Source organism: Macaca mulatta, chromosome 20 (assembly GCF_049350105.2).
Source record: "Macaca mulatta isolate MMU2019108-1 chromosome 20, T2T-MMU8v2.0, whole genome shotgun sequence".
NCBI classification, from domain to species: Eukaryota; Metazoa; Chordata; class Mammalia; order Primates; family Cercopithecidae; genus Macaca; species Macaca mulatta.
In genome coordinates, this window is record NC_133425.1 from 49,318,169 (window position 1) to 49,333,828 (window position 15,660).

The following is a 15,660-nucleotide window of genomic DNA, read 5'->3' on the forward strand; positions in this document are numbered from 1 at the left end:
AGGAAACAGAGGAAGTAATCACACGGGTAGGAATCTTTCTTTTTTTTTTTTTGGAGATGGAGTCTTGCTCTGTCACCCAGGCTAGAGTGCAGTGGCACGATCTTGGTTCACTGCAACCTCCGCCTCCCAGGTTCAAGCAATTCTCCTGCCTCAGCCTCCCGAGTAGCTGGGATTACAGGCGTGTGCCCCCACACCCGGCTATTTTTAGTAGAGGCAGGATTTCACCATGTTGGCCAGGCTGGTCTTGAACTCCTGACTTCAGGTGATCCGCCTGCCTCAGCCTCCCAAAGTGCTGGGGTTACAAGTGTGAACCACCGCGCCCAGCTGAGAATCTTTTATATCTTAGCTCTTGGCTAAGGAAATAGAAAATAGAGAATAAGAAATAGGGCTATTTTTAACAAAAAAAATTAGCCAGATGTGGTGGCACACACCTGTAATCCCCACCACATAGGAGGCTGAGGCAGGAGAATCACTTGAACCTGGGAGGCGGAGGTTACAGTGAGCCAAGATCGCGACACTGCACTCCAGCCTGGGTGACAGAGCGAGACTCTAGTCTCAAAAAAAAAAAAAAAAAAGAAAAAGAGGCTATTTAAATGTATGGTGATGATGAATATCTACTGAACCTATGAGGGAAGTTCTTGACATACACTATTATGTATGTTATTAAATATGGTACAAAAATTTTTGTGATATATTTTATTCGAGTATCACCATAGTCTCTACTGTCATACTCTGGCTTCTGTCTTTGTTTCTTATAGAGCAGTGGTTATAATTAGAAATGTAAACAAAATATTTTGTCCTTTATTAAATAGAATTTTTTCTCAAAAACTAGCTGGCATAAAACATTGAATTGGTTAATTTTGGGGGGGAGTCTTGGACAATTTAAACTTGACTTTTAAACTTAACAGTCTTTTGTATTTTGTCACATCTTCTACTTATTTAACAGTTTGTTTAGTGGGAGCTGGGAGTGCACCAAACACACTGAGGTACTTAAAATCTTTTTAATTTTATTGAGGCTTAAAGGCAAGTAAGAACCTGTTGCCTCTGCTTGTTGCCAAAATAACATGGGGCAAGAGTAATCAGTTACAGTTGCTATAGGTAATTACAAGTTGATTTCATTGAGAAGTAGGAACACTATATTTAACAATAAAAAGTTTATCAGACATAAAACTTCCCTCTTCCCTACACAGCCCAAGGAGGGGAAAACTCTCACCAAAATATCATTTTAATGAGCAGATTTCAAAAGTGCTGGATTGTTGGGAGACATCGAGAAAGACTAATTGCAATTATTGTCTCTGATTGTCTTTATTGATGCCACATTGAGAAGAGTACCAGGGTGAAAGTTAGAAGGGAAAGTAGTCAAGCAAACTGTTACATTATAAAGATTCCCACTTATTAGACTGTCCACACGCAGTGGCATTAAAACTTCCTGAAACTGTTCCTTGTAGTTTGAAAATTATTTCTTTTTGAAGTCATTATAATGGTTTTCTTTTTATTTCTTTTCTTTTCTTTTTTTTTTTTTTTTTTTAAGACGGAGTCTTGCTATGTCACCAGGCTGGAGTGCAGTGGTGTGATCTCAGCTCACTGCAACCTCCACCTTCTGGATTCAAGTGATTCTCCTGCCTCAGCCTCCTAAGTAGCTGGGATTACAGGCATCCGCCACCACACTCAACTAATTTTTGTATTTTTAATAGAGATGGGGTTTCACCATGTTGGACAGGATGGTCTCAATCTCCTAATCTTGTGATCCGCCCGCCTCGGCCTCCCAAAGTCCTGGGATTATAGGTGTGAGCCACCGTGCGGCCCTTTTTATTTCTTTTTAATTTTGTGTGGACTTCAATGGTAGAAGTTATAGTTGATTTGACCAGAAAGGGACATGTGCAAAACCTTCCTAAAATATTTCCTTTTTATTTTCTTGTGCTGTTTGCTATATCTGTCATCATTAGGGCCCCCCTAGAATGAAGCAGCCAAGTCTTGGGTTATCACAAATAAAAAGATAATTTTTATATCATTTTCTTTTGCTAAAGTGATCTGGATATCAATTAATTTAGCATTAATTATTATGTTGTATGCTGTCATTAGTCATGTTACATTGTTAGGTATTAGTCACATTACATCAGAACTATTTTATGCAGCCTCAACTTCTTTACTAAAATGTGCAGTAGACATCAAATCACAAATATCAAGACTTTTGAACAGGGGTGAGGGCAACTTTTTTTGGTAAAAGGCCAGAAATAAGTAGTTTTGGCTTTGTAGGTCTTACAGTCTGTGTCTTACCTACTCAACCTTGCTGTCTGTGTGAAAGCAGCCATTTATGTAAATGAATGGGCATGACTGTGTTGTGGTTAAACTTTATTTTACAAAAGCAGGTCATGGGACTGATTTGCCTGTGATCTCTGCAACCCAGCTCTTGAGCAAGGGTCACAGACTTTGCTGTGGTTAGGCAGGTACCTCAAATGAGTCAAGTGAAGTGGCTGTGGGGACTGTGACTAGCAAAGGTCACATCCTTGTCTAAAATGGGCAGCTACTTCTTCCCTATAGCCACTTGTGACTGGCTCAGTGATACCAGATCTTGTAATTCAAGGGTAGCTGGGAATTTGGATTTTTAGGCAAAGTCCTTTTATCAGTTGGCAACTCATTTAGATTTGTTAAGGAAATATGGTTCAGGTCAAGCTACACACCTTTGTGAGTTCTTTTCTGGTCCACGAGCTCTAGTTAGCAAATTCTGGTATTTTCAAGTGTAACAGTGTATTATGTGTCAATAAGAAGTGCCTGTAGAATGTCATCAGACATGGATAGCAAATGTCTAGCACTGGTGCTGCCACTCACTAACCCTTGTAGTGCCCATGACAGACATCAGTAATTGATCATAACACTCTTTCCTGCTGAGCTAAGAGCAAGTTTCAGATTTCTTCACTAGGGCTCTAAAAAGCTGCAACCAGCCAATCAGTCATGTCCCCTGATATAAAGGTATTCATCATTCCCATTCTAGAGGTTTCTAAAAAAATGTTTTTTTAATTAACCTAGGAAATGACTTTGGACTTTTATTGTTATTCTTTAAAAAAGAAAAACCCAGTTAAAAGATGCTCTTAATTAAAAAGTACTTGAGAAAACATGTATTAGAATGGCAGGTATGAAAAAAGGTAAGATTCTGTTAATATGGCAGTGTTAGATTTTAGACCAAACTAAGGGGACTAAAGAGTATCCAAAGTAAAATGTGTCCTTAAAAGTCACTTAGCAGCATTCCTTCCTTACAGAGACCATGAACTTGGCTTTCTGATTTGTTCATTTTCAGCATGCCTAGTGCAAATTAATGCAAATGAATAGTTATAAAGGGGAGTTTCTTTTTTTCCTTCCTTTCACTGCCTTTGACCCTTCTGCATGGTTGGTGGTAGAGTACGACATTCAGAATTTAGGTGCCATCTGGGATGCATGTATTTTTTAAATTGTTTATGTGATATGTACATGATACAGCCCAAGGAAAGCATGCTTTATTGGCCATTTTGAAAGCTTTGCATCTTTTTGTCTTCCTGCATTACTTCTTCTTCTACCCTCTGCCAGTCTAAACACTGTTGTCTTTCAGGTTTGACCTTCTGTAAGAGTTCTGCTCTAATTCTGTCGTTGAACCTCTGTCTTCTCTAAACTTCTTTAATACTGAGGACTGTACTAGTTTAGCAGCAATGCCATGCTTTCTTATGTCCTTTGGTTTTAAATTCGAGGCATTTTTGTTTTTTTCTTCCAAATTAACATTTTCTTTCCCTGCCATCCAGCACAAGGACTGTGAATGGTGTGATCTAAAAGAACATTTTGTTTAAGCAAGCCACGGTGTTCATTGAATGCCTTCTCTGTGCCAATCACTAGGGCTATAATTGTGGATGAAACAGAAAAACAGACTCTGCCCTGGAAGATCAGAGTCTAGTACAGCAGTTTAAAGTCTGATGGAATTTCAATTTAAAATGTCCCCTTCATGGTAATCAGTGATGCACATTTACAGCTCCACTAAAAGGTAAAGCTCCAGTGGAGCATAGCTCTGTTTCAGTCACTGACATATCCCACATGCCTGGCACAGTGCCCAGTAAATAGTAAGTGTTCAATAAATAATTATTAAATTAACTTTTAAAAGTTTTCATATAGGGTTTTTCCTGCAGGGCTGTGATTATAGGCAAATCATAGCGTGTATACCTTCTACTTTTTTTAGTATGTCTCCCACTCTTGTACCCCAGAAAAATCAGTCTTGAGTATCCTTTCAGAAATGTTGTATTCCGGTCTTGTGTATCCTTCCAGAAGTATTATAAATATTATATTATTATCCTTCCAGAAAAATCAGTCTTGAGTATCCTTCCAGAAATATTATATGTGCTTGATATTTATTTATTTATATTTATTTTGAGACAGAGCCTCACTCTGTTGCCTAGAATTGAGTGCAGTGGTGCAATCACAACTCACTGCAGCTTCGACCTCCCAGGCTCCAGCAATCCTCCTACCTCAACCTCCTGAGTAGCTGGAGCCACAGGCAGGTGCCACCATGGCCCACTAATTTTTTTTTTACTTTTTGTAGAGATAGGGTTTCACCATGTTGTCCAGGGTGGCCTTGAACTTCTGAGCTCAAGCAATCCTCCTGCCTTGGCCTCCCAAAGTTCTGGGATTACAGGTGTGAGCCACTGCACCCAGCCTGTACTTTGTTTTCAATATGAGTATAGCCTATTTATTTTTTTCTCTGCAAATATATTAGATAGTTCCATGTCTGTATATAGTCATATTATTTTTGGTGACTACATAGTATTTTATTGTCTGGAGAGATCAAAATTTATTTACCCAGAAACCTACTGATGAACATTTGAGTAATTTCTGATCTTTTGCTCTTACAAGCAATACTACAATAAATATACTTGCTCAACAGTCATTTTACAACCCCTGAAAGTAGGACTTTTCGTATACATTCCTAAAAGTGCAATTTCTATAAGAGTCAAAGAGCTTATGCATTTGTAATTTTGATAGTATTGCCAAATTGTCCTCTACAGAGAGTGTGAGTGTGCCATTTTACTGTACTCTTACTAACACTGTATTGTTTTCAAACTGATGTTTTCTGATTTGATAGGTGAAAGTTTACCTCTTTTTGGCTTTAACATGCATTTCTTTTATGTGAATAAATTGGAACATATTTTTATATGTTTATGAGCTAGTTTTATTTCCTTTTATATACTGTGTCTTTATAACATGCTCAGTTTTTAATTTGTCTATTGGCCTTTATCTTATTGATGTATTGTTGCTCTTTATATATTTAGAAAAACATTCCTTGGCTATTCTTGCTTGTTTATATTTCCATGTGTATTATAGAAACAGCTTTTCTAGTTGCTAACCCCACTCATCTAAAAAACGATCCCTTTGGTCTTTTTATTTATATTATGTCAAATTTCTAGATGAATTTAGAAAGTACTGACATTTCTGTGATGTTCAGTCTCACTTCCTAAGAACATAATTTCTCTTTACATCTATTTTTTATTTTTAAAAAGTAAAACAAAATTTTAAAATAGAGATGGGTCTTGATTTGTTGCCCAGGCTGGTCTTGAATGCCCGACTTTAAGCGATCCTACCCCTTGGTCTCCCAAAGTGCTGGGATTATAGGCATGAGCCTCCACACTTGGCCTATTTAAGGTTTCTTGATGAAAAAATTAAGGACATGTTAAAAATAAGCTAGAATATCTTTTAAAAAAAATATGACATAAAGGGAAGATATATTCCATTTAATATTCGTATTTTATTAAAATGTCAATTCTTTCTAAAATAGCAGTTATAAAATTCAGAAGCTTAGATTAAACATTTCCTTTCTGATCATTTTCTTCTCTTTTGGCAGGCCCTGAAGAGGAAAGTGATGATGACTCTCATTTCGAAGGCAGAGATCCTGATATTTGGCATGTTGGTTTTAAGATCTCATGGGACATAGAGACACCTGGTTTGGCAATACCCCTTCACCAAGGAGACTGCTATTTCATGCTTGGTAATCTTTGGAAAATCAAAATTATATTGAGACTCTAGTGTCTAAATTTAGATTATTGGATATATATTTTGAATATGTCTTATGAAATAAACTTTTGGAGTATTTTATATTAATAGTGAAACTTCTTTATAAGAACATGTAACTAGGTTTTTCTTTTTTGAGATATTGCTAAAATTTTTTTTTTTTCTTTTTTTTGAGATGGAGCTTCACTCTTGTTGCCCAGGCTGGAGTGCAGTGGTGCAATCTCTGCTCATTGCCATTTCTACCTCCCGGGTTCAAGTGATTCTCCTTCCTCAGCCTCCCAAGTAGCTGGGACTACAGGCACACACCACCACACCCAGTTAACTTTTGTATTTTTAGTAAAGACAGGGTTTCACCACGTTGGCCAACCTGGTCTCGAACTCCTGACCTCAGGTGATCCACCCGCCTTGGTCTCCAAAAGTGCTGGGATTACAGGCGTGAGTCACCATGCCCGGCCCTAAATTTTTAAAAGTTGTTTTTCTTTTTATTCTATGTAGATGCAGAGTTCCTCAAATATGCTAAACAATTTTCTGGATTCTTTATCAAAGGTATTGAATTATCCAAGTCAAATTATAACTTTAAAAAATACTTTCCTGTCTGTATTAGTTTTTAGTAGAGTTTTGTTTTCCTTTTTTTTTTTTTTTCCCTAGTTTTGAATGTTGTTTCTTCTCAGGAACAGCTGACTTGACAATGGGGCCTTTCTCTCAACTTGTCATTTAGTTCTTTGGGAAGCAATATCTCAGCTGTGGTTAGGCCAGCTGAAGATGTGGAGTTTGTGAGGCTTTGTTTTTTTCTTCTTTGCTGTAAGTTTTTAATTTTATTTTTGGACTTTCTACTTGTTTTCCAATGCACGATGTGTAAACAGTATCCTTTTTTACTCACAAAGCTTCTCGGGGTTTATTCTCTACTTGGCTCTAGTTCCTGATTATTTGGGGTTTATCTCATTCCTGTCTATCTGGAGAAATCTACTCATATGTTGCTTTTGGAGCCAGGAAGAACCAGGGCTGAAGCCCAGTATTTATGATAAGAGTTGATTTCCAGTTGATTGGGTATTTTAGAGTCCGCTATATTCCAGGTACTGTGTAAGGTTCCAGGGGAGATATTGGAGGTGGATGAATCTTGGTTCTTGCCTTTTGAGAATTCGGAGTACGGAATAGCTGTTTAGGCCATTCTGCCACTAAGCATTTTCCAAATTGAAGCTCATTGCGTATCAGCTTCAAGGTTTTGGTCACATTGGTGTACTTCTGCCTAAGTAAAGTAACCTTTAATCTTTCACTGAATTGAATTTATTTTAAAAGGAGATTTTACATCACTATCTTAAATGGAAATCCAGTATCACTAGGAATAATTAGAAGGGCTTTAGAAATATAAATATAGAGAAACCAAAACAGTACTAAGGGCCTGCTACTTTTGTTTGCTGGAGATCCTGAGTCTGAGTCCTATTCTGTGTTTCTTAAGAGAGGAGATTAGTAACAGAGAGGTGTTAACTGTATAGTGGTGCCAGTCTGAGATTTCTCCGTAACGTCTGCAGGAGGATTGGGGGATCATTGTGTAGGGACTCTTTCAAGTAGTGTGATTTAATGGCGCTTAGTGCAATGTCCCTTTACCTCTTAAATTCTTCTCATGAGGAGATTCCTTCATTTCTTGAACACTGATCTAAGTATGCCCTTCATCTCTTGCCTTCCATGTGAACATTGCTTTGCAGTTTACACATCAGTTTCACACAGGCAGCCCCAATCTCCTGTCAGCTTTGTGAGGGAGATGGCAGAGATTGTTCATCTTTTAAGTGATCTTCCTAAAGTCACTCAGTTATGAGATAGAACAGGGACCAGAATGGGTGGCAGGCATCTTATGCAGTGCTTTTCCTACTCTAAATGAAGCTATTTCAACCTGATCCCAGTACACTGAAATCTCTGTGTGGGAATGGTTTTAGTGTTAAGGTTCTCTCTTCCCCACTGTCTCTCCTGCCTGATCTCAGGAAGTAAGTTTATCTTTTAAAGTCCCTACCCCATCATTGAGTTTCATTTGTAGGTAAACATTATTTCATCTTCTTTTGTACCACCCAAATACAGATATTCGGCCTGAGTCTTAATAGATATTAGTATCAGCCAATAAATCACTTTCCTTTGGATACTTTGTTCAGAAGTTTCTATTAGCAATGTGTATCTTTCAAAGAAATAAGAGCCAGAATGTTATCTTTTAAAATAGCTTTTAAATTTTTTAAAATATAAAAGTGGCTGGGTGCTGTGGCTCACACCTATAATCCCTGCACTTTGGGAGGCCGAGGCAGGTGGATCACCTGAGGTCAGGAGTTCGAGACCAGCCTGGCCAACTTGATGAAACCCCCTGTCTTCGCTGAAAATACAAAAATTAGCTGGGTGTAGTGGTGCATGCCTGTAATCCCAGCTACTTGGGAGGCTGAGGCATGAGAATTGCTTGAACGCGGGAGGTGGAGGGAGCCGAGATTGCACCACTGCACTCCGGCTTGAGCAACAGAGCAAGACTCAGTCTCAAAAAAAAAAGAAAAAAAAGGTATATAAGTACTCTAAAAATTCAGCTGTATTCCATATATTTAATAACATCTTATGTGTTCTTTTCTGATTAAAAAAGCAATGTGTGCTTATTTGAGGAAAAAAAAACTCTGGAAAAAAAAAAGAAAGTCTGAAATGAAGAAAGAATATAAAAATCATGTTAACGCCTGATTTAATATATTTCTTTTCAGTCTTTTTCTGTACGTATATGTCTGGAATTATAGTAGTAATATGAATAAAAACCAGATTTACTGGGAATTAATGACAAACATTCTTTTAATCTTCTCAGCAATCCTGAGAAGCAAATATTAGCTATACTGCAAAAGAATAAATTGAGGTTAAATTTATGTAGTTACTTAACCATGGCTGCACAGCTAGTAAGAAGCATGGATTGTATCTTGTCATCTTACCCCACTTGGAGTCTGACATCCCATGTCAGGCCACCCCTCCTTCTCCCTTAGGGATGCCCTCCTCACCCTACTCCCCACTGAACCCTGCTCAGGGTTCCTGTGCCTTCTTCTTCCCACCTGGCATGATGCCTCTGTCTCACCTAATGGCTTTAAGACTAAATTGTTCAGGAAGGGAAGAAAAGAAGTTAATGATATTCTGTTTGTTTCTTTTCTATTCTTCTTAAGGTTATGGGTTTCTTGGGGTTTAAGAACTGGATTATAGGCCGGGCGCAGTGGCTCACACCTGTAATCCCCGCACTTTGGGAGGCTGAGGTGGGCGGATCACCTGAGGTCAAGAGTTTGAGACCAGCCTGGCCAACATGATGAAACCCTGTCACTACTAAAAATACAAAATTTAGCTGGGTGTGGTGGTGGATGCCTGTAATCCCAGCTACTCGGGAGGCTGAGGCAGGAGAATTGCTTGAACCCGGGAGGCAGAGGTTGCAGTGAGCCAAGATCATGCCATTGCACTCCAGTCTGGGCAACAAGAGGGAAACTCCGTCTCAAAAAAAAAAAAAAGAACTGGATTTTAATGAAAATTTTAAATAATGACATTATTCATTGGATTTTTGTGTTATAATGAGTATACACTGTAAAATATACATTGGGCCCCTTGAGCTATTATGCATGATAAACAGAAGAAGTTAGTGTTATTTTATAGGAGCTGATATCCAAGACATAATATAAAATCTACTCTTGATTTCCCATGTCTTATTTTTAGATGTAGGTGATAATAGTTGGTATCCTACTGAACTGTGCCAAACACAGCACAGTATATCCCAAAGTCTGCACTTAGAATATATATTTTTATTAGGATGTCATATTTGATTTCTGAAATGAGTCTTCCTAAAGGAAGATTCTTTTTAAAAAAATTCAAAAGTAAAGGCAACCATGGTCTAATGCTGCCTTTTCTGTTTACTTTTAAGTCCAAATAGCACAAGGAGCCCCGTAGAGGGAGGAACTTCGGCCCCGTGCTGATATCTGAAATCTGAACTTCATAGCACTTATGAAAAGGAAACAGTTTAGCTCAATTTATAATAATATATTGGTCTGCAGAGGAAGTGCAGGCTGAACCCTGCTGTCTCAAGTAAATACTCCAGGGGTGTCTGATGGGGAACGTGTCGGGTGCCTGTAATAAATCCACTGCCCATGGAAGTGAGTGAAGTCCTTGTTGGCAGTGCCTGAGGACACGCTTAACTGGGGTTGTCACGGTTTTACTTTTAAATTGGAATCTTTGCCCTAATCTCAGAGTTAGACATGACCAGATTTGCAAACAGATTTACAATTTTCACTAATTTTCCAACCAGGACTTCAAAACACACTCAGAGAAAAAAAAAACACTCTGGTCTTTCTCAGAGTAGGATGATTTACTTTGCCACAGATGTTTTCCATAGACTGAATGTAACCAGGGAGTTAGGGACTTAAAAGTGGCTTGGAGACAAACCGTGGGTTTTTTTTTTGTGGAACAGATTACACAGTTCAAGGGACATCAACAAAATTATGTTTATTAACCAGGAGCTGGGTGTGGAGGTGGGATGTTTCAGGACAAAGGTGAGTGCTAGGTAAACATTTGGGGCAAAAGCCCTCTTTTCCCCCCTTAATTTATTATTGTTGTTCTTTACATGTCACCATTGATGACTCTATTCTCTCTGCTCTATTTACTTTTGTTTCTTAAGCCCAACTAAATCTCACTTTCAAGGATTTGTTGTTACTATAACAATCAACAGTTTCAAAACTTAAGTTGCCAGGTAAAAATTCCACTGCTAAAAAAGAAAACTGCAATAGAAATGTAAATGCATAGCCCTTCTTTTTCGGTTTTTCTTTACCTCGTCAACAGTTTAGGGTAGAGTAATGAAAGGACCATATTATTTCTATCAGGTAACTGAGTCCCAGACTCACCGCATTGTCAATTGCCTGTGTATTGCTAGTGCCTCTCTGAGTCTCTGCCTTCACTGTAAAATGGGAGCTTAATGATTCTTCCTTCTCAGAGTTTTTGGGAGTACAAATAAGAAAATATATGGGAATAGGCTTTGCAAGCTGTAATTTGAAAGTGCAGACTTACGAAGAGTGGGAACTGGATCATGGCATATTGGAGAATCAATGAGACCACTGGGTGATAGAAGAATGCTGAATGCTGTTTTCTTATCCTGCTTCACGCCCAGTTTTGTCACCTTCGCAAAATAGCATTCCATATGTGTACTTGCCACATACAGGAACTACAGGAAAGGGAAGTTTTACCAATGGATTCTCAAGGGTGAGAAGAGTTAACATCTCGTCTGTTGGTTATCGGAGCCCTGTAGTAATCAGTCTTACTTTGGTTGAGGCCAGCTTTACTTTCAGAGCCTGGCCAGTAGTTTTTTACAGATTAAGTTCACCTTCCTTGAAATACCTATGGCTTAGAGGCAGCAAGAACCAGAACACAGAAATATTTGATGTGGTCTAAGCTGTAAATTGCCATGCTTCTATTTTTTGACTCAACATGGCCACTCTCATTGGAGTCTCCAGCCCTGTGAGCAGGAAGAACAGAGGCCTCCAGGCGTTTAGACTCTTAAGCGGGCGCTCCCTTGGGACTGAGCATGGAAACTGTGGTATCTTTGTAAATCCTCCAGGTGTCCCTCAGTTGTGCCCTGATTTAGACATTTTATTCAAAGGAAAAAGCTTTTGTTACTTCTTTCTCTGACCCCCTTCCCTTCCTCCCCAACCTCTGAATGACCAACTAAAGTAAAAAGTACATATAATTTATGGCTTAATCATAAATTTAAAATAATTATACTTTATTACCTCTCATGGGTCTTGAAATGTAGGTGCTATGTTCTGCTTTCTGCCGAGGCAAGGGAATAATACAGAAACCAGTAATAAATTATAACTTCAGGCTGCAGTTGGTAAGCTTGAGGAACTGCTATTTAAGTGGAAAGTGCTTGAACAGCCAAATGAGCACCTGTCATGTTTATTTTCACTTTGAAAAGTAGAAACATGACAGTATAGTTTCCACTGCTTGTCCAATATGAACTTCTGGTATTCTTGTTATCTTCTCAGGAATTGCACTGTTTGCTTCTTGTGTTCAATTTTTTTTTTTTTTCCAGGGGTGAGGATGTATCTCTCCTTCTGAAACTTTCACTCTAAAATATGCCCCCCCAATGGTGACATTTTCAAACTTGTGCTTTTTTACTTGATACCTGATATATATATATATATATATTTTTTTTTTGTATTTAATAGGGAGAAGGTCATGACTTGTGAAATTTACTGGAAAGATAGGGATCTGAGCAGGCTCCTGAGTACTTGAAAGGCTTTATCTACCTCTTACACTTTTTTGTTACATCCAGGTTTTTGTTCATTTCTCTATCATTTGGTGTCTTGAACTTTACCTGAAATGCATGTCTTGAGTGCCTACTAAGGTCCAGGCATTATGCTGGCAGATTTGATGTATTTTTGTTTATTCCTTATTACAGGACTGTTAAATAGTAGACTCTCATTCTGACACTCACTTTTTTTTTCCAGAAAAAAAAAATTAATGGAGATTGATTGCTGATGGGTACAGAGCTGCTTTTAAGGCTATGAAAATGCTCTAAAATTAGTTTGTGGTGATGGTTGCACAACTCTGAACGTACTAAAATACATTGAATTGTATACTTTCTTTTTTCTTTCTTTTCTTTTTGCAGCTCTTGCTCAAAGGAGAATTTGATATTTAAAATGAGTGAATTATATGGTATATGAATTAGATCTCAATAAAACTCTTTAAAAAAAAGAAACTAAAGCTTAGAGAAGTATAATATCTTGTTCAAGGTGACACTACCTGTTGTGAAGCTTTTGTCCAAATTTTTCTGAGACCAAAGCTATTCTTTCTTCCACTGACCCATGCTATCTCTACTAATTATATAGTCAGGGTATCCTTTTTCTTTAAAAATGTAGGAAAAAATGGCCGGGTGCGGTGGCTCATGCCTGTAATCCCAGCACTTTGGGAGGCTGAGGCGGATGGATCACTTGAGGTCAGGAGTTTGAGACCAGCCTGGCCAACATGGTGATACCCAGCCTCTACTTAAAAAAAAAAAAAAAAAATTAGCCAGGTGTGGTGGCATGCACCTGTAATCCCAGCTACTCAGGAGGCTGAGGCGTGATAATTGCTTGAACCTGGGAGGCAGAGGTTGCAGGGAGTCAAGATTGCGCCACTGTACTCCGGCCTGGGCGACAGAGTGAGACTCCGTCCCCATGCCCCCCCAAAAAAGGAAAAAAATAATTAAATGACTAATATGTGAACACACATGTATTCTCATTCAAACTTTGTGGAACTATATGAAATAAAATGTAGACATTCTATTTCACCTTGCTTTCCTATCTGGTCCTTTGTAAGCCTTAGCATAAATATAGTTGTGTTGGCATATTTAAAATATATGTTGCTGCTGCTGTATTTTTAAAAAACATAAATGATACTTTATTATAAATATTACTCTAGTATTTGTTTTTTGTACTTAGTATGTGCTGGAAATTTTTTTATGGTAGTATGTCATTCATATTATTCTTATTATAAAAATACTACACGCACAAGGAAATAAAAATTGAAAGATTTAAAATGGAAAGTTGAGGAAGATCTAAAATGGAAAGTGAAAAACTCCACCTATCCCCAAGTTCCATTCCTTAGAGGTAACTGCTTTTCACTATATTTGCATTTTATTCTTTGATTACCTCCCTAACCCTTAAACATATGTATACTTGTACTTTTATTTCTTTATCTAATAACTTAAAGCACTCTTGGTTGTTGATCCATTAAGAATGACAGAAGCAGGCAGATTGCTGGAGCCTGGGAGTTTGAGACCAGCCTGGGCAACATGGCAAACTCTGTTTCTACAAAAAATACAAAAAAAAAAAAAAAAAAAAAAAGGCCAGGTAAGCCAGGTATGATGGCAAACACCCATAGTTGCAACTACTTGGGAGGTTGAGGTGGGAGGATCACCTGAGCTCGGGAGGTTGAGACTGAAGGGAACTGTGATCACACACTGCACTCCAGCATGAGTGACAGAGCAAGACCCTGTCTCAAAAAAAAAAAAAAAAAAAAAAAAAAAAAGAGTTATGGAATTAGTGTTCGGATACTACCTGTCACTCTTGCCAAATTTGGCTAGTTAACCTTTACTTTTAGGGGTTTATTTCCTTAATTACTTTCCTTTAGAACCAGTTGATAGATACAGTCTCTTGAATTTTAGTGTGTAGTATGGGGAATTAAAGTTCTCTTTCAGCCATATCATTACTTTGACATGATTGAGCTTTACAACTTTACATACAGATCTGTAATTTTGATAAGACAAGCACGCTTATAAGTTGATCTGAAATTAGAAAGCCAGTACATAATGACGTTGATGTAAGTGTTGTTTATTGCAAAACCAGATAAGAGTGATGGAATTAATAGGTAGAAAATGTAATCTACTATAACCATCCAACCAGTGCCAATGAATGAGGAGTACTGCACTTGTCAGGTCAAGATTTTATACTTCATCAAAAGCTCAAAATCACACTACATTTTAGCTTGCTTTGTATTTGAATCATGACTTTGTTGCGTAGTTTCCCTCTCCCCCTGGAATTTATAATTGTCTTTTTTTACTCTTACTGATAGAAGAAGCATGCTATAATGATTGCTCAATGTCACTAGATATTTCATCATGTGACTTATTCAATGTTTGATAAATACTGACTTCTTCAGATCCCACCTACCATAGTTATCATACTGGGATTTCTTCTCATTGAACACCTTTGCCAATTCCATTAAAACATCATTTTAGGCCAGGTGCGGTGGCTCACACCTGTAATCCCAACACTTTGGGAGGCTGAGGTGGGTGGATCACCTGAGGTCGGGAGTTTGAGACCAACCTGGCCAACATGGGAAACCCCGTCTCTACTAAAAATACAAAAATTAGCCGGGCATGGTGGCAGGCACCTGTAGTCCTAGTGCCTGTTTTAGTTACTCGGGAGGCTGAGGCAGGACAATCACTTGAACCTGTCAGGTGGTGGTTTCAGTGAGCCAAGATCATACCATTGCACTCTAGCCTGGGTGACAGCAGGACTGTCTCAAGAAAAAAAAATTTTTTTTAAATTTCAGTAGCTTTAGGGATATAAGCAGTTTTTGGTTCCGTGGATGATTTGTATAGTGTTGAAGTCTGGTATTTTAACGTACCTGACACCTGAGTAGTATACATCTGATAAGTTTTTTTTTTTTTCCCCGTAATCCATCACCCCCCTCCCACCCTCCTCTCTTCTGAATCTCTAATGTCCATTGTACCACTCTCTACACCTTCGTGTGCCCATAGCTTAGTGCCCACTTATAAGTGAGAACATGTAATATTTGTCCAGTTACTTCACTTAGAATAATAGCCTTCAGTTTCATCCATGTTGCTGCAAAAGACATGATTTCATTTTTTTTTTTTAATGACTGAGTAGTATTTCATGGTATATATACACACCACATTTTCTTTATCTACTCACCGGTTGTTGGGCACTTTGGTTGATTCCATATCTTCGCTATTGTGAAATGTGCTCCAATAAACATATGTGTGCAGATGTCTTTTTGATATAATGACTTCTTTTCCAGGTAGATACCCAGCAGTGGATTGTTGGGTCAAATGGTAGAGTTACTTTTAGTTCTTTGAGAAATCTCCATACTGTTTTCCATGGA

General features: G+C 38.1%; 1 protein-coding gene across 4 annotated transcripts in view; it reads left to right on the forward strand.

Moving 5' to 3' along the window:
• Positions 1 to 15,660, forward strand: part of FTO (FTO alpha-ketoglutarate dependent dioxygenase) — a 411,919-nt gene that overhangs the window by 135,873 nt on the left and 260,386 nt on the right. For all 4 annotated transcript variants that reach the window (XM_015126148.3, XM_077984755.1, XM_028841592.2 and 1 more), the window contains one exon: positions 5,855 to 5,998. In XM_015126148.3, coding sequence (XP_014981634.1) covers positions 5,855 to 5,998 — 144 coding nt within the window. The remainder of the gene's footprint in view (positions 1 to 5,854; positions 5,999 to 15,660) is intronic.